General features: G+C 32.3%; 1 protein-coding gene across 1 annotated transcript in view; it reads left to right on the plus strand.

Annotated features, from left to right (window-relative positions):
* Nucleotides 1-25,580, plus strand: part of LOC145693234 (myosin-VIIa-like) — a 144,638-nt gene that overhangs the window by 118,489 nt on the left and 569 nt on the right. The window contains exons 32-38 of the mRNA XM_081769039.1: nt 753-890; nt 3,642-3,824; nt 5,295-5,496; nt 10,226-10,354; nt 13,611-13,707; nt 19,278-19,375; nt 20,870-21,039. Of these exons, the coding sequence (XP_081625165.1) occupies nt 753-890; nt 3,642-3,824; nt 5,295-5,496; nt 10,226-10,354; nt 13,611-13,707; nt 19,278-19,375; nt 20,870-21,039 (1,017 nt within the window). The remainder of the gene's footprint in view (nt 1-752; nt 891-3,641; nt 3,825-5,294; nt 5,497-10,225; nt 10,355-13,610; nt 13,708-19,277; nt 19,376-20,869; nt 21,040-25,580) is intronic.

Raw genomic sequence — 25,580 nt, forward strand, 5'->3', positions numbered from 1 at the left:
TAAATAGATAGACTTATAAATTACAACATTCAAGGTGGATTGTAAATTCTCTGGTTGTTATACGTGACGTGACGATCATACAGTTTTCCTTTTACTTACCTGTATGTTATTCTTTTTCTTGATTGATCTAATTCCTGTGTACTAATCTATATACCACAGCCATTCGGTTGTAATAACAATTATATCTAACATGTTGTATAAAATGAACATTACTTAATGTTGTATTTATATGCCTACACGTATACACAGATGAAATTTATTGGTATTTACAATGGTTGCATTGATTTAAATTATTCAAATGTCGTTTATACAATATTTATTAAGGTTTGTGAAATTATACTACTTTTATTGTTAGTTACGAAATTTACGTCTATTATCTTACTAATTATTGTCTTAAAACAGTCAAAATACACGTAAACAAATAATTAAGGTCACACTATATGTGTAACTTATAGTTATACATAAAATAAACATAACTTTAATTTAAGTTAATTTATAGTTGCAGTGGAAAGGCAAAATTGCTTTATCATAAATTATTTGGTTTGTATTTGAGAAAGACAATATTTTGCTTTCAACTGATCTAAACACTCAAAATAGAACAGCTATGTTGATTATGATACATAACTTGAGAAATGTTTTAAACTTTCACATTATTTAATAATGACACTTTACCTGTAGAGATTTTTTTTTTAATTGGAAAAATTCTAACATTTCCTTTACTCTATTTTGGATGTATATTTTTTCATCCTCAGGATATCCTTCGTGATGAAATCTATTGTCAAATTATGAAACAATTAACAGACAACAGAAATCAACTCAGTGAAGAACGTGGTTGGGAATTGATGTGGCTAGCAACTGGACTTTTTTCGTGCAGTCAAAATTTACTTAAGGTATTATAATATACTAATAATTGTGTTAATTTATGATTTTTTTGCGTATCTCGTAACTAAAACCTTAAATTCAGTTGTTTTGAATATGAATTTAAAGTTTCCTGTATATGGTTTACTATCTTATCAGAGGTATTCAAGCATTTACTCGAAGAGCTTAGATATAAAATAGCTTTGGTGTGGATATTTTCAACCAGGAGTGGGATTGTCTTTGAAGGAATGATAGCCTATTGTTCCTGATGAGCTGTGATTAAAGTATTTCGTGATATACATCAGTCAGGTTTGGAGTAAATATATTCAATTCGTTCGTAAGTCAGCGCTGTGAGTCTGCTACTTCGCTTCTGGAATGTAATTGGCCATAAATTAGTACATATTAGACTTTGCTTTATGATCTTGTACTCTTTCGCGTTTAGTTTACTGTGTAGTGTTACGGGAGAGTCTGGTTTATTCTATGAAGAACATCACATTGCAAACCCACTTCCCCCATATTTCACTGTTGAAATTACTCATGTTGGAAGATATCGTTCTCTAGACTCACAACACTTAAACCATCCCAAGAGAATGTTAAATGTAAAGTGTGATTCATCACTCTAAATCAAATCGTTCATATTCCAGTGACTTATGAACTCAACTTCAACTTGTGTTAGCATTCGAAGAAGACAAAAATTATGGGTAGCTGCTTGAACTAGAATTCAATATCTCTGTGCTCACAATGAGCAATCAAGTTGCTTGCTAGAGAGTTAGCAATATTGTGGAAGTCGGAAATGTTTAATTCGATGTTTGTTGATTTCGAAGAACTACCTTCTTCAATACTCGATGGTTTTTATTTGTCATTAAATGCGATCTATCTGATCATGGTTTTGTTGTAGTTGTGGCATTATATTTCCACTTGACAATTACGTCTCTAGTTGTTGACTTGGGCTAATTGTGGAGGGTTAAAATTTTTGACAGTTTTCTTACGAATGACTTGACTATGTTCGAAGTTATTGTTACTCTTGTGCCCTGCTTCTTCTGCTCATATTGCTTCTTATTGAAAAACACATAGCCTCTCAAAAAGTTTTACAAAGCCACGCCAGATCAAGGCGTTAACAAGACGTCAGCATACCATTTATTAAAGTGTGTTCGGATGCTTCTGATCAAATATTGTGTGCGCGATATTGATTTAAAATTATACTTTGCACGTAAGAAGCAAACCACTCTGAAGAAAATATTCGCTTTTTTCTTTCTTCTTTCTTTTAAGAGTGCAATCACACTTTCAATTGTTAGCTACAACTTGGTTTGTTTTATAGGAAGGACGAAAAAGAAAAATAACACCCTTCGATCTTTAGATCCACTACCAATTACCTTTTAAAAATGGTAAATTTGAAATTATTATTATTATTATTATTATTATTATTATTATTATTATTATTATTATTATTATTATTATTATTATTATTATTATTATTATTATTATTATTATTACAAGGAAATATCAGATTTATCATACATACCGCAGCATGTTGCTGAGTTGAGTTGAGTTTAACGTCCCTTTCAGCAGGGAAGCTATATAAGACTGGAGTTACTGATTAACGTGGAATCCGAACCACATGAGCTCCCGCCAGGAATCGAACCCGGGCCTTCCACGCTAAAGGCGCGTACGCATATCGCAACATGTCCGCAGAAGAGAATACAAATAAGGTTTTGAACTGGATCGTACTGAAGATATTATGTATCATACTTAGATATAAACTTAAAAATGGGTAAGGTAGCAAAATGGCATAATGACACTAAATTATCCTTACATAGACAAAATTAAGAAAGGTACTGGGCTAAATAAGCTGGAACACAAGAATTTCTAGGCATCTAACAAAAGCTAAAAGATTCATTTCAGAAATACAATATCAGACCGATTCCAAATCCCTAAATCAGTAGTGAAATACATTACACGTTCTAATAATTATTTTAAGACCAAAAAATTGTGGTGAAGGGAGATCTATGAGGTAATTTGCAAATATCTGAATAAAAATATATACAGACAACAAAAATGGAGTGAAAAAGTTTCGATCTACAGAAACATTAGGGACTACAAAAATAGTGAAAGCAGTGTTCAGTATGTCAAAGAATTTATTTGATAGTAAACACAAAAGCAGCACATTTAAAAATGTAAATAATTACAAAACAAATTGAAAGAAATTCTTGGAGATCATCTTTCATATTACCAAAAAGCCTTCATTAAATTTGCACAAAACACAGCAAAACATCACAAAATGTAATGGAAACCACAAATAGAATTTTATCACATGTAGTATTTTCTTATGTATTAAATTGTACCAGCTTAATTTTTGATTTGGCAACATTAACAAAAGTGGCATACGGATAGATTCAATGTTAGTGACTTAGAATTTCATATTTTAGTGTTTCAATCTTTTGATAATCAATTTTACATTCATGTGTGGTTGAAATGTAGTTTCCAATCCTTACATGCAGAAGTGTACTGCAATTTATAAAAAAAAAAATAAAAAATATTTAACTTTTTTTTATTTGATTACGAAAGGTTACCGCTAAATATGGTGTTGAATCTCGGTTTAACGCATGATAAACCCCATAATGAATCAAATCCGGACCGGGATCCCCTTTACCAAAGGCTGGAACACTAATAATTAACTCTGACAGAAGTATTTTATGTAAAATGTTATTTTTTAAAAATTTGTTAACAAATGTATATATTTATATTTTAGATGATTTCATTATTGCGTATAAATTTCTATCTAGGAATTAACAATGTTTCTTCGAACTCGCCATCACCCTATTGCTCAAGATTCCTTACAAAGATTGCACAAAACGTTACAAAATGGACAACGTAAATTTCCATCTCATCAGGTGGAAGTAGAAGCTATTCAGCACAAGACAACGCAAATATTTCATAAAGTGTATTTCCCCGATGACTCAGATGAAGTAAGTAACTCTCTCTATGTTATGTTTTTCTTTTCTATTAATTCTTATGTAATTTATCTCTTATATTATTCCACTACTCCACGTCAAAACTGAAAATTATTTTCTAGGACTACTGTAGAATACTCACCATCTGAGTAAATATAAGGGAGGGTGGAAAATGAAAACAAGCACCATTCAGAGAGTCGCCTGTAAGTGGTGAGTCGACCATAAGCAGCATTTAGAGAGTCGCCTGTAAGTGATGAGTCGACCACTCATTTATTTTGATTCACAAGTATGTATTGATAATGGAATCATACGAACGCGGACTGGTTACATATTATTCTGTTTATGAAAAATACAAACTAAATTACGAACTTAATTACATACTGTAGTTCGTTCACATCGTACTAGTGAAAATGCGAACGGATTGACATCCGTTATACAAATATTCTTAAGTATGGAAATAAGGACAAAAGGAAACCATGTTTGAAACACATTTAATTGTATAAATGAATGTTGCTAAAGCACACAATTTCTGCAAAAACGTCAATGATAATATGATTTATAGTCATACCAGAACAGAAGCAGCAGAAATAGAACAATTAATAATTGGAAAAGTCTACAATTCGCAATATTGCAGATAGAGCGCAGGAAAATTATGTTACTTAATAATTATTGTCACCTATCTTGTTAAGGGAATATTTAAAAAGAAACTACTGTACATTTTAAATTTAAATTGATTGTTAAAATAATAACTGAAACTAAATATATACAGGGTGTTTCAAAAGAGCACCGATAACGTTTGGGAAATGATTCCTGACACCAAGATAAGATCAACTTGGGTGCACAAATGCTTCCTTTCGGAGTTATAGGCTGCCGAAAACATGAAAAAAATGAAATTTGAAGGTCCATAGCTCCAAAACTATGGGACCTACCATAGTCAGGTCAAGACTTCATTTAGAAACTAGTGTGTGCCCTTTCCAAATATCCATGTTTCAGAATCCTGCGGTACTTCCGCAACAATTTTTAGGAAGGTAGTTGGTGAGTACTTCACATTATATGCCCGTAGCCAAACTACCTTTATAAAAATTGTTCCGTGAGTACTTTAGGATTCTGAAACATGTAATTTTGAATAGAGCACACATTACTTTCTAAGTGAAGTTTTGACCCGACTATGGAGCTATGTACAAGTTTTGGAGGTATGGACATTTAAAGTCCATGTTTTCGGCAGCCTATAACTCCAAAAGGAAGCATTTGTGCACCCAGGTTGGTCTATACTTTTTGTCTTGTCTTGGTGTCAACGTTGGTCAAATGTTGTCGGTGTTGTTTTGAAACACCTTGTAGATTATATGGGATAGCGATAGTATGCAATTGTATGTAATAATATAATGATAAAAGCTATATTTATACATTCCTTATTAATAAATTTAAAAAAATTCTAGTACTAGTTTTATGCGTGTACTTCAATATTTTTGTCTACCTATTTTCTAGGCATTTGAAGTAGACTCTTCAACACGAGCCAAGGACTTTTGCCAAAATATATCTAAGAGGTTGGGCCTTCGCTCGAGTGAAGGGTTTAGTCTATTTGTGAAAATTGCTGATAAAGTTCTATCTGTGCCTGAAGGAGCTTTCTTCTTTGATTTTGTTCGACAACTTACCGAATGGATTAAACAAGCTCGACCATCTAGAGATGGTAAACGAATTTCTACTTCTTCTAACCATTATTACTACTATTATTAATGATAGTAATAAATAGAGGTAGATTTAATTTTGTTTTAGTTTTGTTAATGCCTGAAAATCGTTTTGTTATACCGAAATAATAACATCAAGCCATACATTTTCAATTAACGGTTTTCAGATCAACCTATAACATTTGTAATAGAGAGTTTGGAACATGTGATCTCTCCCTGTGTGATATGTATGGTTTCCTTTATTAGTCAGGCAGCCAAAGTACTGAACCTTGTATTGTGGTCTGTGCAATGTTGTTTTGCATTTTCTTATTCATGGAACCATCTTAAGGGAGAATCCGACAGGTGCCACCTTTTCCCCCTTAAGTAATCCTAAATGATGGCCCTCCAATATGGTAGCTAGAAGCTAAACGTAGTCTCCGCTTTGGATTTTTCTCGTAAACTATTAGCCCAATCTTTGTCGTTCAAACACCAAATTTTGTAGAGGATAACAGGAAAAAATACTATATCACTTATTATACTTGAAGTTGGTAATAAGAAAAATAATTGAATCGGTGAGTGGAAAAACAATACTAGTCCAAAATCAGCCATTTGGAGATAACTGCAAAAAGTAACACTAAAGCATACCACTACACGTTGCCATGAATAACACTACAATTTGCAAGCCCTTATACGTTATAGCAGCTAGCCATGGTGCTGAATGAGTGGAAAAGCAGTATCTGTTCTGGACTAGTACTGCTGTTCGTCTCACGTATAATCCGGCTTACAACGAAAATACCTGATTCCTTCCAAGAACTACATCTTTTTTCAGATGCGCGCCCAGGACAAAACCGAAATCACACAGTTGTGCGATTTTTAATGACTTTGCAGGCGAGCAAACGGTTGAACATTATATATATCATTATTCCCTGTTTGAGGACATTCCTACCTACCTTGTGATAGAGAATTTCGAACTATCAAAAGGAACATCAGGAAACATGATCGAGTATTATCTCTCTCAGGAATATACAGATATGATCACTGCTAGTAAAAAATAAATAAATAAATAAATAAATAAATAAAAGTGAAAACAGTCACGCTTGAAGATATATTAAGCTTTAAGGGTTGGTGGCCTACTGTTTGGAAGAAAACAACTAAATCAATAAATAAGGAGGATAAGTAGACATTTACTGCATCTGCAACATGTTTCTATATGACAGTGCCATGCCAGGTTGTGTTCAAACATATAATTTCATCGATGAGTTTAACACTAGAACATCCAAGCAAGATAGTCAAGGCCACCAAAATTTACCGGTAAACCAGATCCACACAGAACCTGTGATAATAAACGACAAGAAACTTGAATACATCGTCAACTTGATGAAGCATGTGCCTAACGAAGTGGAATCTACAGTGGAATATCTACTTGAAAAACCACCGATGAAGATGAAGACTTCTAATTTTGTAACATTTTGTGTTTTTTGAATATTTCACATTTTTCAACTGTTTAAGTGCCCCGATATTGATTTGTTTACTCAATACTGTTTCTTCTGCTTTGTTTAATATCAAGAATGTTTAATTTATTTTCATAAAATTTTGTTTCTATATTGTAGTTGTATTATAAACAGTGAAAAGTTCATTAAGTGAAATTGAGTGGAAAAACAATACATGTCCTGCAATAATTAATATTTTATCTAAAAAGTTTGGCAAATGTTAAAAACGATTAGGCAAATAATAGGATATTCTAGGATAATTAGGGCATTCTTATGGGTTAGGATAATAGTTTTAAAAAGTTCCCATTATCATAATATCGACTATATTTATGACATTTGCAAACAAAAGTTATTTTTGCAAATATCTCAAAATGCGCTTTCTGGACTTGTACTGTTTTTCACTCACCGATTCAATTAAATTTTTATTTTTTTTATTTTTTCGAGTAGCTTTTTAATCATATTTTGCAAAAATCACAAGCAAACAGCTTGAATAATTGTAGGACGTGTGGAATAACTTTTTCAAAAATCGTTAAATTTACTTTAATTTGATCTGTTTTATTTTGTTACATTAAAAGATTACTAAGTTATTAATACTAAAAAAATGATAACTTATTAAATTTATTTTCAATGAAAGAATTATTTAAAAGACATTTCTCTACTTATTTTAAATTTTCGTTAACACGTAAGAAATATACAAGTGATATGTCTATTTTAGTTATGTGACAAACTAAACAAATTGAAATGAAACTTGTCATTTTATCTAGTTGCACGAATTCAATATGACTGCTAAGGTTTTTTTTCTTATTATTATTTTCAGTCTAAAATATATCTTCCGAACTAGCTTAACATACTCCCTAGCTTTACACTTCATCATTGCACAACTTTGAATCTTCATAATATATTTGCACCACACACATGTTTTACTCAGTTTTCAACTTTTATACTTCATACCTGTGGATTTTTTCGTCACATGAATAATATGAATTATTTCACATTACACAGTTTTCAACTTTTTCAAGAGCAATACATATTTTCGTGGATTTTCAATGCAATCCTCACTTTCTTCGTCATCGGTATGATAAGTATTTGAAATTTTCATGGAGATATTCACACAAGTATTGTTACCATTGCATCCACAGAAAATTATACAATTCAATTTTGATGCAAAACACTCATACCGTACGATTGAACACTTACTAAGGTTATTGTAAACAACCGCAGCCTATCACTTGTAGAGCACTATCTGGAGCTATTGTTATCTTATCTGGAAACATAACGGGCTGTAAGGATTTTCTTGTGTCATCTAGAAAACAATCATATTCTAACCGATTTAGCTAAAGTGGCGATTGAACCATTGCAGATTCCAAATGCAGCACTGAAAATGAGCCCTTAGCATGCTCGATGAATGCTTTGGTTGTTGGTGGTAGTAACCCTAAAGAAGGTGTAAGAGAAATTTTCGATTTTATGGTCCACATCCTACACTAAACGTCTGACGTATATTTTACTTTTAATTACTCTTGTACACCGTAATAAGCTAAGATGAATTCCGTTGCTTCTGCTATTACTGTATTAATATTTGCTCCTGGATTGCTAACGTTGCAAAGTTCACTTGCGCGAGCACTTGAATAGTTCTTTTTCTTTCTAACACCATGAATTTCCATGGTATCACATCCGGTTAATCCATATACAACAATCAAATGCTTAACGTTGCCCGAGTTGTTATCCACTGATGCAGAAATATCCGTGATTATTTTTTTCTTAGCTGGAGATTCCATGATGATTTTACTGGGCGTGTAACTTCCTGCATAATGATGAAGAAATAAAAAAAAAAAGTAAGTCTATGTCCTCTGAGATAACTTTAATGTGTTCCTTTTTCTCTCTTATCCTGACCAAATGTGAATGATGGTAAATGATGTAGTACTTGGTTTGCTTCTTAATCATGCTTACTGTATAAGTCTTCAAATGGATGTGTCCTTTGCTGTGTGATTTTAAGAGAAATAAATTTCTGACAGGTTAACTGTGAGATGATGTATAATTCTGGAATTTTTTATCTTCATGTATTTTTTATAACTTGCAACTTATTATCTGGAACTGTAATCACCATTTTCTTTAATGGAATAGGACTGTTGATATTTAGTGCATATTGCCTAGTAGCAGAAGTACTCGAGCGCTCTAAGCATTACGGATTTAGGTTTATTCTTGATGTTATCTTCTACATAATTTAGTGTTTGGACGATAAAGATTGGGCTAATAGTTTAAGAGGTAGAAGCATTTAAAATCAAGACTACATTTAGCTTCTAGTCCACATATTGGATGTCCACCAGTTTGGATTGCTCAAGGGTGGCAAGGTGGCATCTGATGGTTCCGTAAGTAAGAAAAAATACTGTGCAGACCACAATGCAAGGGTTTAATTAAAATTTTGGTCTTCTGCCACTAAACTATGTGGTAGAAGATAGTTTTTCGGAAGAATTTTGAAGGCATTATTTTGTTAACCAAGAATGTTCATTTTTACTTCAAAAACTAGTGTGTAATATAGTACAGTACATAAGATAGTTTAAATAAGTTATAAGATAAAAATGTATTCCAGATTATTATATGTAACAGGGTATACACATAGCATAATTGTAATAAAGATAAATAATTCATATAGCAAAATCCTATCCTACAAAAGCAAATATTGTAATGCATCTGAACATACAAAAATGCTCAGGTGAATTCTCAAACTATGATAATTTATTTTAGAATTAACATATTATTTAGCTTTACAAAAAAGTATTTTATAAAATTTTAGTGAAAATTGGTGCGCTGCGCAAGAGTCGTCATTACCAATCACGTATGAAATAACGATAATCGTTCAACTTATAGTCTGAACAAATAGGATATTGTACCAATAAAACTATATCAGCAAATCATATTCCTCATAGAAAACAAGTATATTCCTTAGTCATGTTTACTTTAAAAGAAGACTGTTTTAGCAATATTTTTTTATGAAATAAATGCAATATTCTTGTAGATGATATGTTTTCAATACCCGTCTGCACATTTATATAAAAGAAGACTAAAAATGTACATTTTCTTTACACAATCGAATTTCAAATTTCAGTAATGTGTGGAAATCATTATAAATAAATTTTAATCACTATATAAAATATCACCTAGTTTATTGCTTTGTACAAAAATCTAAATAATATTTATCTGTATTATTACCAAATTCTCATTTGGTTGTTTTCAATCGTCTCGGCATTTATTTGCATTTTTTTAGGCTCAATACCACAGTTTACATACCAAATATTCTTCATGAGAAAATTATGGATAGGCATAAATCCAGGAAAAGATAGAAACGCCGATATAATTTTCCATTATCATCAAGAGATTCCTAAATTTCTCAGAGGTATGTGATTTGATTTAATTTGTACAGAATATATTTACAATAACAATAGTAATAATAATCTTCACATAATTTTGATGCCAAAGTTAGTACGTTGGAAGAACAATGCTTAAAAAACACAATAATAGTTTGGAACTCACAGCAATTATAACTTTTGTTCTTCATAAGCTCAGGGTTGCATAAGGAAATACTTTTATTTATTACTTTTTGAATTTAGGCTTTTATATTCAAATAATTATTTAACATTAATAAGCTATGATTTATTTTATAAATCAACGAACTGGAGCGACGTAAGTTCGAAAGAAAGGATGCCCTTTCTTAATGTAAATATTATAATATATATCATTTCAGTATTATATTTTACTTTTTAACAAATATTATATTTATTCCAACTTCGTTAATATATAATTCCTCTTAAACGTTTTACACAAGAATTAATCGTATCTTTGAAATTTGTTACTTCTTAGAAGAGACTAACTCGGATACATGATTTTCTTTAATATCTTCTTAATTACACAAAATTATTTACTTGTTTATTAATTCTCATAACCAGGGATGCCAATCCTCCCAACGGCTGTGACGCCAATTCTCCCCCAAATTAACAAAGTATCCCCCTCACATTTAATTTTAAATCTGTTCGTATCACAACACGTGAGATTTTTTTAAAGAAAGGACTTAAGACTCACATTGCAATCACACAAACTTTAAATTTAAATGTAGTTTATTTCAACGTAAAATTGATAATTAATATGTGTATACTTTAGGATGTTTTATTTTGTAAAGCAAAAAATAAAATGTAAAATTTTTGCAGACTGCTTATATCCCGACTCTCAGTGATGAAAAGTGGATAACAAATTTCAAGAGGATTGGGTAATATTTAGAACTTGCACACTTTGATCAGTTTTGAAAAAGTAGGCAAAAATAGATTTTTCAATGTTAATTACTTTTATTTTTAAAACCAGACATCACAAACTTAAAATAATACTCAAACTAGACACTAACATTAATAGGTAGTATGATAGGCAAAACATCTGTTTTATTGATCAACTTTAAATGACGCAATCCCTTCTTTTGTTCGCTTTGTGACTACTTTTCTATGATGCTGGACTATCCTCAACAAGAATTTTTGTTGTTCATTCCTGACTTTACTTTAAATATTTTTATTAAAGTAATTCCTCTTTCTCCGATACACTTAATTATTTTTATTTTTAACTGACCTAAAATTCCGTATTCACCTCGATACTCACGTATTTACTGATTTATTTTTTATATGTATGTTTATGTTAAAATTAGCCTTTATTTAAGCATATTGTTATATTTATTTTGACAACAATTAACCAAAAGCAAGACTACATGATAAAAAATAAGACATATTTTCTTAAAGATACAGAAAAAATTGCATAATTCCAGAAATTGTAAAAATTAATCAAGTTACGCAAGTAAAAGTGAATAACAAAAACATTGAACTTAATGAATCTAACATTTTAATAACATTTTTTGTTTTTGTTTATTATTTAAGGCAAACTGATCAATAATGTTCTCATATGATAATTCATTCAAACTTTCAGTCTTGCTACTTAAAATTAATAAGTTATTTAATTGATCGTTTGTGAGACGATTGTTGGTTCTGAGACGATTTTATACAATTTTGATCCAATTCATGGTTCTCTCAGCTGAGCAACTTGTTACAGAAAGTGAAAGCAGAATTCTGTAGAGCCCATTTAATTTGGAAATCACGAGAGCTGCTGTAAACACCTGTGTGGCTTAATAAAAGCTCGTTTAATTCAGAGCGTCATAGTTTCTTCCATGCTATCTTCCTCCTCATCATCAATTCCTTCTCCATCTAAAGCTTATTCTTGAGCATCTTCTGAGTCTAATTTACTACTATTGTTCTTGTCTTGCTTGAAAATGTTAGACATTTGTGGTTTGAGTAACAAATCAGAATTGTCTATGTTGTGGTGTGAGGCCTTGTATACGAATGAAAAGTTAGCTCAGTTACTGCTTCTTTACTACCAAAATCGTAGAAGTTATACAATTCTTGTATCATGAGGGATCTCTGGTGCATATGATCCTTTGTTCGATTCCAGCTCGCGCCAAGTGAGCTTTGTAGTGGTCAAACACCGTGTGCGTGGGTTTTCTCGGGGTTCTCCCGTTTCCTCCCACTTTCTTCATTCCACCATTTCATTCATTTCTCATCATCACCGTCTACTTTAGCCTAGCCGGCATAACCGTGGAACGTAAAACTTAAAGATTTCATTTTATTTCTTGTATCATATTTGACCAGAGCCTTTCATTCAATTTGTTAAGTCCATCATGGGAAAAATAAAACCATTTGGGTCGTTAAGACCAAGGATTGGTTTGGAAAGCGATCTAGTAATTGAGTAGTTAGTGAGTCAAGGATCTTAAAGTAAACATCAACTTTAATTTTTCTTAAAGTTTCAGTTATTACTTTATCAATTGCCAGCTCGTCCGTAAACCTTTCATTCTTCCGTGATCTTCTCGTTCTTGCGGAGTAAGTTCATGTTTTTCAATAAATGACTCTATCTCTGAACATATATTATTCCACGATTCATCATTTCTTAGTGAACTAAGATTCTTTTTTATTCCATCAATCACTGAATCAACTACTCCATAATCAACTGTTGTGCCTTAAAGTCAAACTATCACAGGTTAAGTTAAGAACTTTAAATATCTTATTGGTGATATGCATTACAGCAACAACTTCATAACCAATTAATTGTTTGATCAAACCTTTACATATGTCTGTAGTATTGCCATTCGAATCTTTGTCTGTACTCAGTTCATAAAGGTTCTGTGGGTTTGGCGGGAAGAAGGGCGGCAGAAAGATATAATAATGTAGCAATTGACTGAGTAACTAGTATTTATCTTTTTTGTCCTTACGTGAAATGAGCCAATTTTAATTATTTTACATTAAAAAATCCACCCCCAAGTTTAATGACGCCATTGGCGTCATGTTCCCCCCTTGGGCACCCCCTACTCATAACTTAAAAACACTTCAACACTATCTTCCGCTGATCTTCCAACACAAAGTTGATCTGCAAATTTTATGAGTGGTGTACGAATTGTATTTCAGTTAATATCTACATTAATTATAAGAGTTCCAAACAAATAAGTAAGACTTTTTTGTTTGTGTATCATCGTGAAATAATGTTATAAGGAGTAATAAGTATTTCAGTAGATTACATACATGTATTTTTAGGTAGTAATCTCATGCAATATTTTTTTGTTATTTTAAAAGGATATCATAAGTGCACTAAAGAAGATGCAGCTCGTTTGGCAGCTTTGATTTACAGAGTAAGGTTCGGTGAAAGCAAGCAAGAATTGCAAGCAATTCCGTAAGTAGAATTAGTTCTTTCGTTCACTGTCAAAATACAAAGATGTTATTAACTGTTTCTCTAAGTGACAATTTACATGTGACATTTTATAAATCTATACAGGTTTAGTCAATTCATATTTGCCAGTATAGTTGTGAAAATGATACATAACATCTCATAAGAAAAAATGCACTCAATGAAAATTATTTTTATATTACCAAAGCACTAATTTACTAAGGTATTTTTAAATAGCAAATAACGTTATATATATATATAAAAATTTCGCTTGGGGTACTTCTAGAAAATTACAAACAAGAAACCGTAGACTATCTAGAATTACTTTTATGTATTCTAAAGGAAAAGTAGGGGCGGAGGTGGTTTAAAATTTATGTCAAAAATAGTAGTTTAAAATTTGTCAAAAACAAAGTATCTCACAAGTTCCTCATATTAGGAAGATGAAACTCGGTATGTAAACTCCTTATTAAAAAGAAGAGGAGATGTATACAAGCGTTTTTAGAAAATTCTACTTTTGAGGGGGGAAGATGTGCCAATTACTATATATAATAATAATATGTAGGATTTCATCATATATAAAAGTAATATCGACAGTGTCTGTCTCTTCGCCATGAAAAAAGCGGCTGAACCATTTGGAATTAATTTTGAAACACATAGTAGTAAGTAGTGGACTCCAGCCGGATTTTCATCACGTCAGTTTCACTAAAATTCATATCCTAAGGGAGAGTGGGGTTCAAAATCTAAAGCAAATCTATTTAGAATATCTCACAAGTTTCTGAAGTTGGGCGGATGAGATTCGGTGTATTTGTACTCCTTATTAGAAACAAATTGGAATGGGTTCAAGCGTTTTCGAGAAATTTGTTTCTGGGAACAATTTCCATATTTTCCCCCTCAAATTCAAATCAACATTGTTTTCTCATCATCCTGGAACAACAGTTGAACCGCTTCAAATGAATTCGGATATGTAGTTAGCATTTGGCTTGAGCATGGTTTATATCATGTCATTTTCATTAAAATGCGCATCCTAAGGGGGAAGGAGGTTCAAAATTTATGCCAAAAATAGAGTATCTGACGATTAATAAAATAATAGATTAGAGTAAACAGTTTAAAATCAACCTTTGAAAACAGTTACCACCTGGTCTTCTTATTATTACACTTTGATTGAAATGCATATCCTAAGGAAAAAAGAGTATTTAAATTTTTCGCAACGCATAACGACTCCACGTTGAGAAGAATTTTTAAATATAGTTAGTAGTTGGGAAGAGGAGGAGCTAGTCTTTTTTATTTGATTTTGATTTAAACATGCATCTTAAATGAGAAGGGGCTCAAACATACCTTTAAAACACTTTCCACGAACCTATTCCTTCCATTCAGCGCCTGATACTTCAGCTTGTTAGTTGCTTGTCATATAAATCAATACTTAGTGTCAATATTAAAAAAGAAAAAACTCATGACCCCAGTGGGTGTTCGTTTTATAAGCATTTTATTTCACTTCTTTTATTTGTTCAATTAAGAGGATATAACTAATATAAATATGCGTGCATTAACTGGTTATACTCTATGTATTTATCTCAGTTTAAGTATGTGTGTGTAAAGTTCGACAGGTTTAAACCTTATCTAGATGAATTCACAAAGAATCAGATTTAATTTAGATGTTCACTAATTATCTTGTTCTACTGCTTCAAAAAAGGAAGAGGAAATGAAAGATCATTTAGTCTATGCACTTGACAGGTCTCATTTGCAAAAAGAAAAAAATCGATTGTCAACGTTTTGCCCTGACAATATTTCGTTGCACGTATAAGCTCTACATCTCTAGAGATGAAAAGGCGAATGCAAACGAACGTGTAGATTACTAGAAGAGTCAAATCTTAACTAATATTCGCAAACAATATAATTAGAGTGTGTAGACAAATGTGTTGGATGTGAGCAGGCTTATTGATATAGCAACTGATTCATTGTGTAAAAATTGTTGTGTTCTCCCATATATGTTTTGTTAGTATATAATGTGCTGCACTGTATACAAGTGATAAAACCAAGTGGCGTTTGAGTACACATCCCTATTTTACAGCATATAGGAAACACTTCAGGATTAGTATTTCCTTTATTTTCAACGGCCACGATTTATTCCAATTTGCTCTGGTTATTCCTTATCTCACAGCCACTACTCATACATTAGTCTAGAGCAGGGTTTCTCAACCTGGAGGTTCGCGAGAAGGTTTCATGGGGGTTGCGGAAATAAGCGGAAGAGAAAATAATTATTATCGTATAATTAGAATCTCTCGTATAATTATTATCTAATGGCGGAAAATATTTTTAAATATTATTTTGAATTTTGTTCTGATAGGCATGTTTTTATTTTTATACATACTGTTAAGAACAACAAAAAATATATATACTAAACATTTTCAACAGGTGCAGAGTTGTTTAAAAATTAATTTAATTGAAAGAGGTACGACATGAAACTAATGAGAACTGCAATGAGATATCTGAGCATGGTATGATTTCACTAGTGCGGCAATGTCCGGTTCAATCTTCGTGACCCACATTAACAAGTCATTTAAAATACTCAATAACTTTTTAATAACTGTCCAAGTTTTTTAAAAACCAAAATTAGAGATCACTTTATTTTTTATCATACGACCCAAAATTAAGGGAGATATGAAGTTTTAAAATTTTCATACGGAATCCATTTTGAAACAGTATGACAGATCGGATTCGATATTTGTAATAGGAATGAACTGACCAAATTTGGTTTTATTCCATTCGCTTTTAGGGAAGTTACTGTATCCACTATATACAAGAAATGGATTCTATTGTTATAGAAATAGATGGATATCGTGAAATCTTCGCATTGGTATATAAAAATCCCACAAAAACTTATTACAAACCACCTCTGGTGCTTGGGGTCCCGGGTTCGATCTCAGCCCCCGCCAAGTGAACTTTTTGGTGGACAAACACCGTGTGCGTGAGTTTCCTCGAGGTTCTCCCGTTTCCTCCCACTTTCTTCATTCCACCATTTCATTCATTTTTCATAATCACCGTCTCCTTTAGCCTGGCGGGCATAACCGTAGGACGTAAAACTCAAAGATTTCATTTTATTTCATTTTTATTACAAACCAGAATTTTATTACATCCTCCTGTGAGTCGCTGGCAAGAGGATATGATGAAATGGGGGTCGTGATAGGAATCAGGTTGAGAACCTCTAGTCTAGAGTGTATTAGGTACTCCAAATCTTGACTATGTATTTACTCTTCTTGTTTCATTAATGGCCAAGTGAACTGTTGTAATATTAGTATGGTAAAATGTGATACTCCGACGTTCCTGAAAATACGTATACAAAAATTCGCCTTTTTTATTTTTTATTTTACATTGATGTTAAGTAGTTTGCTGTCTGTCAAAGGTTGAAGGTGGGCTTTCAATGAGAACCTCTTCATAACAGGGTGACACTAAATGTGCCACTTGCCTAAAGCAGATCTCAAAACAAATAAATTCTTCTTTAGTTGATTTAAAGATGACATTGCTGACACAGACGAAAAAAAAAAAATTACAGAAACACCTAGCTAATAACAGAACTCGTTAGTACACTAGTGGTAAATTGTGTTTTATAATCTTTTACTGTACTTTCAGTTGTCAGATTTTGTTGCGTTTATTTATTTATTTTACTTTTATTTGACCAAATTCTTCTGTTTTCGATATCCTTTTAAACTTGTTAAAAAAAACATAAATGTAATTGGAGTTCAAGAAGAAAGTTGTCTTACACAATCTTATTCAACATGATTTGAAAAAGAAATACTAAGTGCTGTATATGGGGAAACTTTTTATTACGGTAGATGGCAGAGGGTTAAGCCGTATTTTGTAGGTGATATAGCTCTTGTCGCAGAACCTGAATTGAAAATTAACATAAAATTAGGAGACGAAAAAAATCTGTGAAGAACAGGGAATAAGAGTAGAGTACTGTGGCAACTTTGAAAGTTGCAGCGAAAAACAAAACAAAATAGGTGGCGTAGTTTTTGGTACCAATGAAAATATGACGTGGAACGAAAAATATGGAAGGATGAAAGAGGAAAAATTACAATTTGGGAGAATAAAAACATGTATCGTGAGTACGAAAATTTCAGAAAAATACTATGAAATGTTTCATGTGAAATATTACTATAAGATACAGACACAAGAAAATGATAAAAATCCCCTTGAAATTCACTTGAAAAAAATTAATTGACTGGAACAATAAAAAAATATTAAAGGAAAAAATAAAAGAATAAACTGAAATGAAGAGAACTGAAATGAGAAAAATAAATTGGTTAGATCATTTTAAGAAACAATTGTATTCTGAAAGGCATGATAAAAATAAACTTAAATAAAAAGCTTAGAAAAGGGGCTATTACGATTGTTGAAAAATCTGATATATACATATATACTTTCTGGTGCTACATATCACAAAATACGATTACTCTTGTCGAAGAGATATTTAATTAGATTGATGATGATGCTAAGCTTTTTACCAAGAAATTTAATATCCTGTAATTCAAGTAGCTTGCCAAGTATTTCTGAATCCTGGCAAGACATCGAAAGTTCTATGCCTCGTAGGATACAAATATCTCCAAAATGAATAATTCTTATCCCATGACAGGTAGATTAGAGAGGATCCGCGATACATGATAAGTTTCTAATTTAGGAAGCTGATTGATGGATTGATTGATTTTGAGTTTTACGTCCCGTTCAGCAGCGAGGCTATATGAAACGTGGACCTACTGATTAACGTGGAATCCGAACCACATGAGCTCCCGCCGGTAGGAAGCTGATCTAGTAAGGTCAGAATACTTAATGTTGATAATCATGTTGGGTACGTTTGTAAAATGATACCGTACTTACCTTTGGATGTCTTCAGAAATCATCTAAATTTAAAGATATCAAAATGTATCTAGCGTACACTTTACATGTAAGAGTTTCAAAAAGAAAAGGTAATCGTTAGAATATAAATCTAAATATATTCGGACAGTAAGGAATTCGAAATGTTGAGTTCAACTCTAACATTTAAGTGCAATGAATGAAATGTTTGTAACGTTTAGATTAATATGAATTAAGTGTTATTTCCGAATATTTCAAATATTAGCAACATAATCTGTGTAAGATGTAAACATACAAAAATGAATGTGAATTGTTTAATAATTTGACGAACGTTATTAACAACTTACAACAGTGCTACTCACATGAATGCAATGAGTAAAATTGGTTCTCACTTCTTTTGTTAACTGGTACCCAAATCGTGTTTAGAATGAAAGTTTAAATATTAAAAAATTACTCAACAACTTGTCTAATTCTATTCATTGTTGACAAAGTGAAACTTTGCCACCACGAAAAGCATAATCGCTCTTTTAATTCATTCATAAACAATTTGAAGTATAAACTATAAAGTATTTCATAATAATATGTGCAAAAATATGACTTCTGCTCTTAATGGAAAAATTATGAAACTGTTCAGTTTTCTAAGATAAAGTATATAGTATAGTGTATGTAATAGATTTCTCTGAAATTAATCGTCAATTGATTATTTACTTTTCTGTTTTCTCTTGTAGGCAAATGCTTCGTGAGTTAGTTCCTGCTGATCTTTTAAAAATACAGAATGGAAATGACTGGAAGAAGGCAATAATGGCAGCTTATAGTCAAGATGCAGGCAAGTCGAATATATTTATTTCAACTTATTTTTGTAAGGAAGAATGAAATTAATAATACTGGGAACGTACGGTTTACATTATATGAAAGTACGAAGTACTTTACATTATTAACTTCGCCAGCAAACAAATTCATACTACACAACAGTTACGGGCCGTGGTGGCTCAGTGGTAAAGCGTTCACTTCTGGTGCATGGGATTTTTGGTTCAATACCAGCTCGCGCCAAGTGACATTTGTGGTGGACAAACACCATGTGCGTGGGTTTTCTCGGGGTTCTCCCATTTTCTCCCACTTTCTTCATTTCACACTTTCATTCATTTCTCATCATCACCGTCTTCTTTAGCCTAGCCGGCATAACCGTAGGACGTAAAACTTAAAGATTTCGTTTTCTTACACAACAGTTACTCCGTTGAATTTCTCGATGTCGAAGAAAACTTTACTCAAACTGTTAGTTAATGAATGTAAGAAACACATTCGTATATTTAAAGCTTATATTTTTGCTCCCTTATTCCAGAATTGTGCATATTGTTCAAACTATTACAAAGAAAGCTAGATTTTTATTTTAAAGCAACACTTGTTGCAATTTGGATACATCTATTTCTTTTTATATTGTGGATCTATAAATATATATCTATCTCATTGTTAAGTTAGAGAAAACTGTTAGATTTGAGAATAAATGCTTAGTGTGTACAACAAGCTGTGAAATGTTTACACAGTCAACGTTAACCATAAAGCCAGCTTGCATATCACAAGTTTGTATTTATTCGGTACACTAGACACTCTTGTGCGTAAAAAACACATTAAATCACAGGCAATGTAACCAGTGAAAACGAATTATATGGCGCTGATTTCTAAGTAAACTATTATAAATTTATAATATTGTTCCTAGTGTTTACTTTCTTTCGTTGTTTTCTCTTTATTTTATTTATTTTTTCTCGTGATCTGTTCATGACAGGGGAGTCATTTAGGGGGGCAGGGAGGGGCATTTGCCCCCCCTGAGTTTGAGATTTATATAGATTTTATCAATACAATAGTAGTAAGTGAGTGAAAAACGCGAAATTTTACTTATATCAAGGGGTCTTGCCCCCCCCAAGCCAAATCTGAAATGACGCTACTCGTTCATGATACTTTTTTCTTTCGTTTTTGGGCTGATGAACGCGAAGTTCAAACGATCCAATTGTTCGTTTGCTTATATGTTTGTTTATTTCCAATTTAAACACTTTACTATGAATTTTCCATTATTATTATTATTATTATTATTATTATTATTATTATTATTATTATTATTATTATTATTATTATTATTATTTTCGAATATTTATTTGTTTGCTGTGCTCAATTCATAGTTCCAGGTCGCTTCTGTCGTCTATTGAAAGAAGTATATAGTTGGCATAATATTACAGTTCCTCAGCTGTGTTGCTCATCGCATATATGTTGCCTTATAGCCTTTTACGGATTAAACATCCATAATTACAATATATGTTTCTATTTATAGGGTTGAAGCCAAATGATGCCAAGATAAAGTTCCTGAAAATAATCCATAATTGGCCAACATTTGGTTCAGCATTCTTTGAAGTCAAACAAGCAACATTCCCTACTTTTCCAGAAATGTTGCTAGTAGCAATCAACAAAAATGGTGTTAGTCTCATACACCCACAAACAAAGGTAAGAGCAATCTTTTAAAATAGGAAATAACTACTGTTTTTTATATTAGAAATAATTAGTATCTCTGAGTGTTGGTTGGTTAATTTAAAGTTTAGCGGTCTTGTTCATGACCGAGACTATATAAGACATGGAATCTGAACTACTTGAGTTCCTATCGAGAATCAAACTGAGGCCTCCTGTATCTGAGATCCGTACTACAGAGTTATGCTCTGTTTTCGATGATAGACAGTTAAAATATTATGTGCCCAATATGTTTATTGTATAAAGTTTATGTAATTCTATCAATATTAAAATTGTTTATAAATTTAAAAAGTAAGGAAGTTGTTATTATTTGGATTTTGTTTAAAATTCTGGGAGTTTTCTTTTAAATAAATAAATAAATAAATAAATAAAAAGATCCACTATGGAGCCTGCAAAAGTTCTTTTAGTTCAACAATAAAATTTCTACACTTATTTTCATTATTACAATATCATAAATTGCAAAAATTGTTTTATTACTCTATTGTTATTGAAGCCAGGAGCGCAGAAATTGATGATGCAGGGGCATATTGTAATCCCTAAATTTAATAAAGAGTGTACTTGTTTCTCCTTGATCCTGCCACTGTACTCTTTTGATTTTGCCTATTTTGATGACGTATTCTTTTAATATAGTATTTGCCCTTAATTTAAAAGAATATCTAGGGCATAATTTTATATAAGATTCTTGATATAGCTTCGAGACCGATAAGTTTAATGTACAATTAAGAACTCTCCATTTAACAAACCTTGAACTTTCTATTATTTCACTGCCTGATTAAACTTACTCTTTTATGTAGAATATTTGAAGAATTTATTAGCAATGATCATAGAAAAACCATTCTGGGAAAAATATAATCTTAGCAATAAATGCTTATATTCATGTGTTTGAAGAGACGTTAAACCACATGTACAGTCAGTGAATATACATTACATTTCATGCTGCAGTATCTTAAAATTTTATTTCTCAATCAAATTAACAGATCTATTTTCTTCCTTCATAATGCTTTACTAGTATATATTAAAATACATTAAACACTAGTCGTGGAAATGTCACTTAGGAAAATATTTTGTTCTATTTAATTTTGTGAACAATTGTTGAAAGACTGTGAAATATTCATGATTAGGTCTGATTTTTGTTTATTTCCTTGATGACGGTTTTTCCTTGACATCAAGCATTAAAATAAATTTATTTGTAACAAAAAATAAAAATAAAACTATTTGTCTTGTTATTCGTTTCTTAATTTTACGAAAGGAGAACATGATGTAGATTATTTTGAGTTGAAGAATTGCAACTTTCTTTTATTATTAACGTTACAAATCATACACCATTTATAACAGTTATATTTTTCTCGTTAAAGCCCCTTGCATATTATCACAGAAATGAATTGCTGTTCCTTAGAGTATCTGCTATTAAACTATTCCGAAATCTAGATTACCAAGAGTTCAGCAAACTCTGTCAAGGACATGCATTATATGCAGTAATTGGTTCTATATGGACCCTATGAACATCGGCATATTACTCAAAATACAATACTATACTCCAGTGATATATGTAGAAGTTTTATGGTGATCTGTTAGTGCAAATGAAATGTCGGTTCAAGCATGTTAAAGGCAGAAAAAGAAAAACTAAATTACAATATCTAGTTAATTAAAGTACTTACCATCTGCAATTACACATTTTTTCCATCGCTCAGTCAACAATTATTTTTCTTGGCGAAAGAAGTCTGAAGTTTGCAATAGCGAAGAAGTTTTCCACCGTACGTTGTACCGCCCGATCATCGAAGTGATCGAGATGCCGGATAAGATGGTAGTCAGTGAGGGAGATATCAGGACTATACAGTGGATGAGGAATTGTTTCCTACTGCAGCTCCTAAATAGTCCGCAATACTTTGAGCGAATTTTTTTATGGATTGTCATGCAAGATGATGATACTATATTTTTTCAACATTTCTGGGTGCTAGAGGGCAAGTTTGCAGTGGATTTCGTGTAATGATTCACAGTGACGAGTTAGCCTAGACAGAGGAAAACATAATGAATCAACTCCACCAGATCACCATACTAGTAACAACATCTAGGGGTTTTGGAAATCGTCCCGAACTTTGATCAACATCCTACGATTGCCCTGATCAAAAGTGACAATCCGACGTAAGAAAGTTTCTCGGTCATTCCTTTCACTCAGAGAGCCGCACACCTCCAGACGGAGATTCTTGTTAGTCGTCTTAACTTATGTGGTACCAATAAATCCAACTTCCTCACCTTACCAGTCGCATGGAGCTGCTAAACAATAGTAGTATGTGTATGTCTAATTCGACTGCAATGGTACGAACATTTATCCGAGGGACCGTTTCCAAGGTTTTCTTGAAAAACTCATCCGAACATGATGTTGGTTGTTCCTACGAGGCTCATTTTGCGATGCTGTGTCACCGGAACAAAATTTGACGAACCAGTGGCGAATTTGACATATCTGGCCTAAATGCACTGTTAACCCTGTCTGCACAAGCCTAAATTTTACGGCTTGTTATGCAAACTGTCCCAGTTTGAATTCGTAAAGCGAAACCACCTCCATTGTTTTCTTCACGGTCCATTGTCTACTTTCAAACGACCCTGTTCAACAATGCACTACCTCCTAACTCTCTGAATACCAAAGCTTGTTTTCTTGACGTATACAGAGTTTGTGACGTTAGTTGCGTAACAAAAAGTTTTGCAGATCGGAAAAGCAGAGAAAAATCGAGCGGGTGTAAAATATTTAATTCTTTATTTGCGTATTTTTTTCGCTGCCTTGAGCAATACGAGATATATTGCTTTCGACACCAGGGCTAAGAAGCTGGTAGATACGGTTCGATGATCAATAGTTGAAAAAAATATTGGTATTTTGGAGGAAAATTATTATGAATATGTGTATATTTTGGAAAGAGAATAATTTACATTGTCGTATATACACATGAATTTACATCTGTTGGTACTTTTAGAATAAATGTTTTAGCATATTTATAAATTTAGTTACTTAAAGCAGAATTTTAGAAAATACATTTCCATAGTCTAATTGTAAGAAATTTGGTTGAAATAATTTATCAGCTTATTAAATTTATACAAGCCGAGGTGAATTGAACTTAGAAGCTTCACGCAGAGCTGTGTACACAGCTTCTGTTGTCAAGGTGAGCCTGTCCCTGGCCGAGTCCTTCTATCAAATATAGCGATCTTTACTCAGTAGATGATGGGCTACTTGCCCAATGAATTTCATTCAGGTTCGGTTACTAGTCACCGAGAAATAAAGTACCAGATACAAGGCGATCCGAGCAGAGGTAGGACTGTCCCTGATGAGGCCGGTTACAAAATACAGCGATCTTTATTTCTTAGACGATGGGCTATTTGTCTATCGAATTTCATTCAGATCCAGCCAGTAGTTGTTGAGAAATAAAGTACTAATTCAAGGCAAGCTGATCAAATTCGAGCCTTTCCTGGCAGAGCCTAGCCATCAAGTATAGCGATATTTTACTTCTTAGATAATAGCCTACTTGCCCACCGAATATCATACAGATCCGACCGGTAGTTACCGATAAATGAAGTACCATATACAATAGAAGTCGAGCCAAGTTGAAACTATTCCTGCCCTAGTCCTATCACCAGATATAGCATTTCCATTAATTTAATCATGGATTATTTGCCCACCAAATTTGAAATATTTTCAGTAGTTACCGTGAAATAAAGTACTACGTACAAGGCAAACCAATCCAATTCGAACCTATCCTTGGCCGAGGCTAAGTATAACGACCTTTATTTCTTAGACAATGAGCTACATGGTCACCGAATTTAATAGAGATCTGACTAGTACTTACCGAGAAATGAAGTATTATATACAAGACGAGTTGAGCTTGTTCCTGGCCAAGCACGACCACCAAATACAGCATTTTTTTTAGTAATTTGACCATGGCTTATTTGCCCACCAAATTTGTTTTAGATCTGAAGTAGTTACGGAGAAATAAAGTACCACATACAAGACAAGCCGAGCCGAGCTGAGCCTTTCCCTGGCCAAGGCTGGCTACCGAATATAGTGATCATTGTTCTTTAGATAATGGACTATTTTTCCACTGAATTCCGTTTCGATCCAGCCAGTAGTTACCAAGATATAAAGTACGATATAAACACTCACACACGTGCATTTAGAGTAAAACTATAAGGTCCCGTTGGGAGCTAGTAAGATTATTATTTTTTTAAGTTTATGGAAATGAAGCTTAACTCAGTCATGAATAGTTAAAACCAGATTAGATCCTTGCCAAATTAGTTTCTTCCCCTATAAGCATCAACACATCAAAGGAAAATCAAAACTAGAACTATATGGTTTTTACAAACCTAAACTTTAATTGGAGCATATTAATCGACATTATTAGTGAGAATATAAATATATAAGTGACTTTCTTTGTATATCATTTTGCAGTTGGAGTCATCAGTAAAAAATTTCGACTATATGTTGTAAATGTTACATATAATAATTTGCTTATAAAAATGAAATTAATATGAATTTA

Source organism: Thermobia domestica, chromosome 8 (assembly GCF_964235325.1).
Source record: "Thermobia domestica chromosome 8, izTheDome1.hap1.1, whole genome shotgun sequence".
Taxonomy (NCBI): domain Eukaryota; kingdom Metazoa; phylum Arthropoda; class Insecta; order Zygentoma; family Lepismatidae; genus Thermobia; species Thermobia domestica.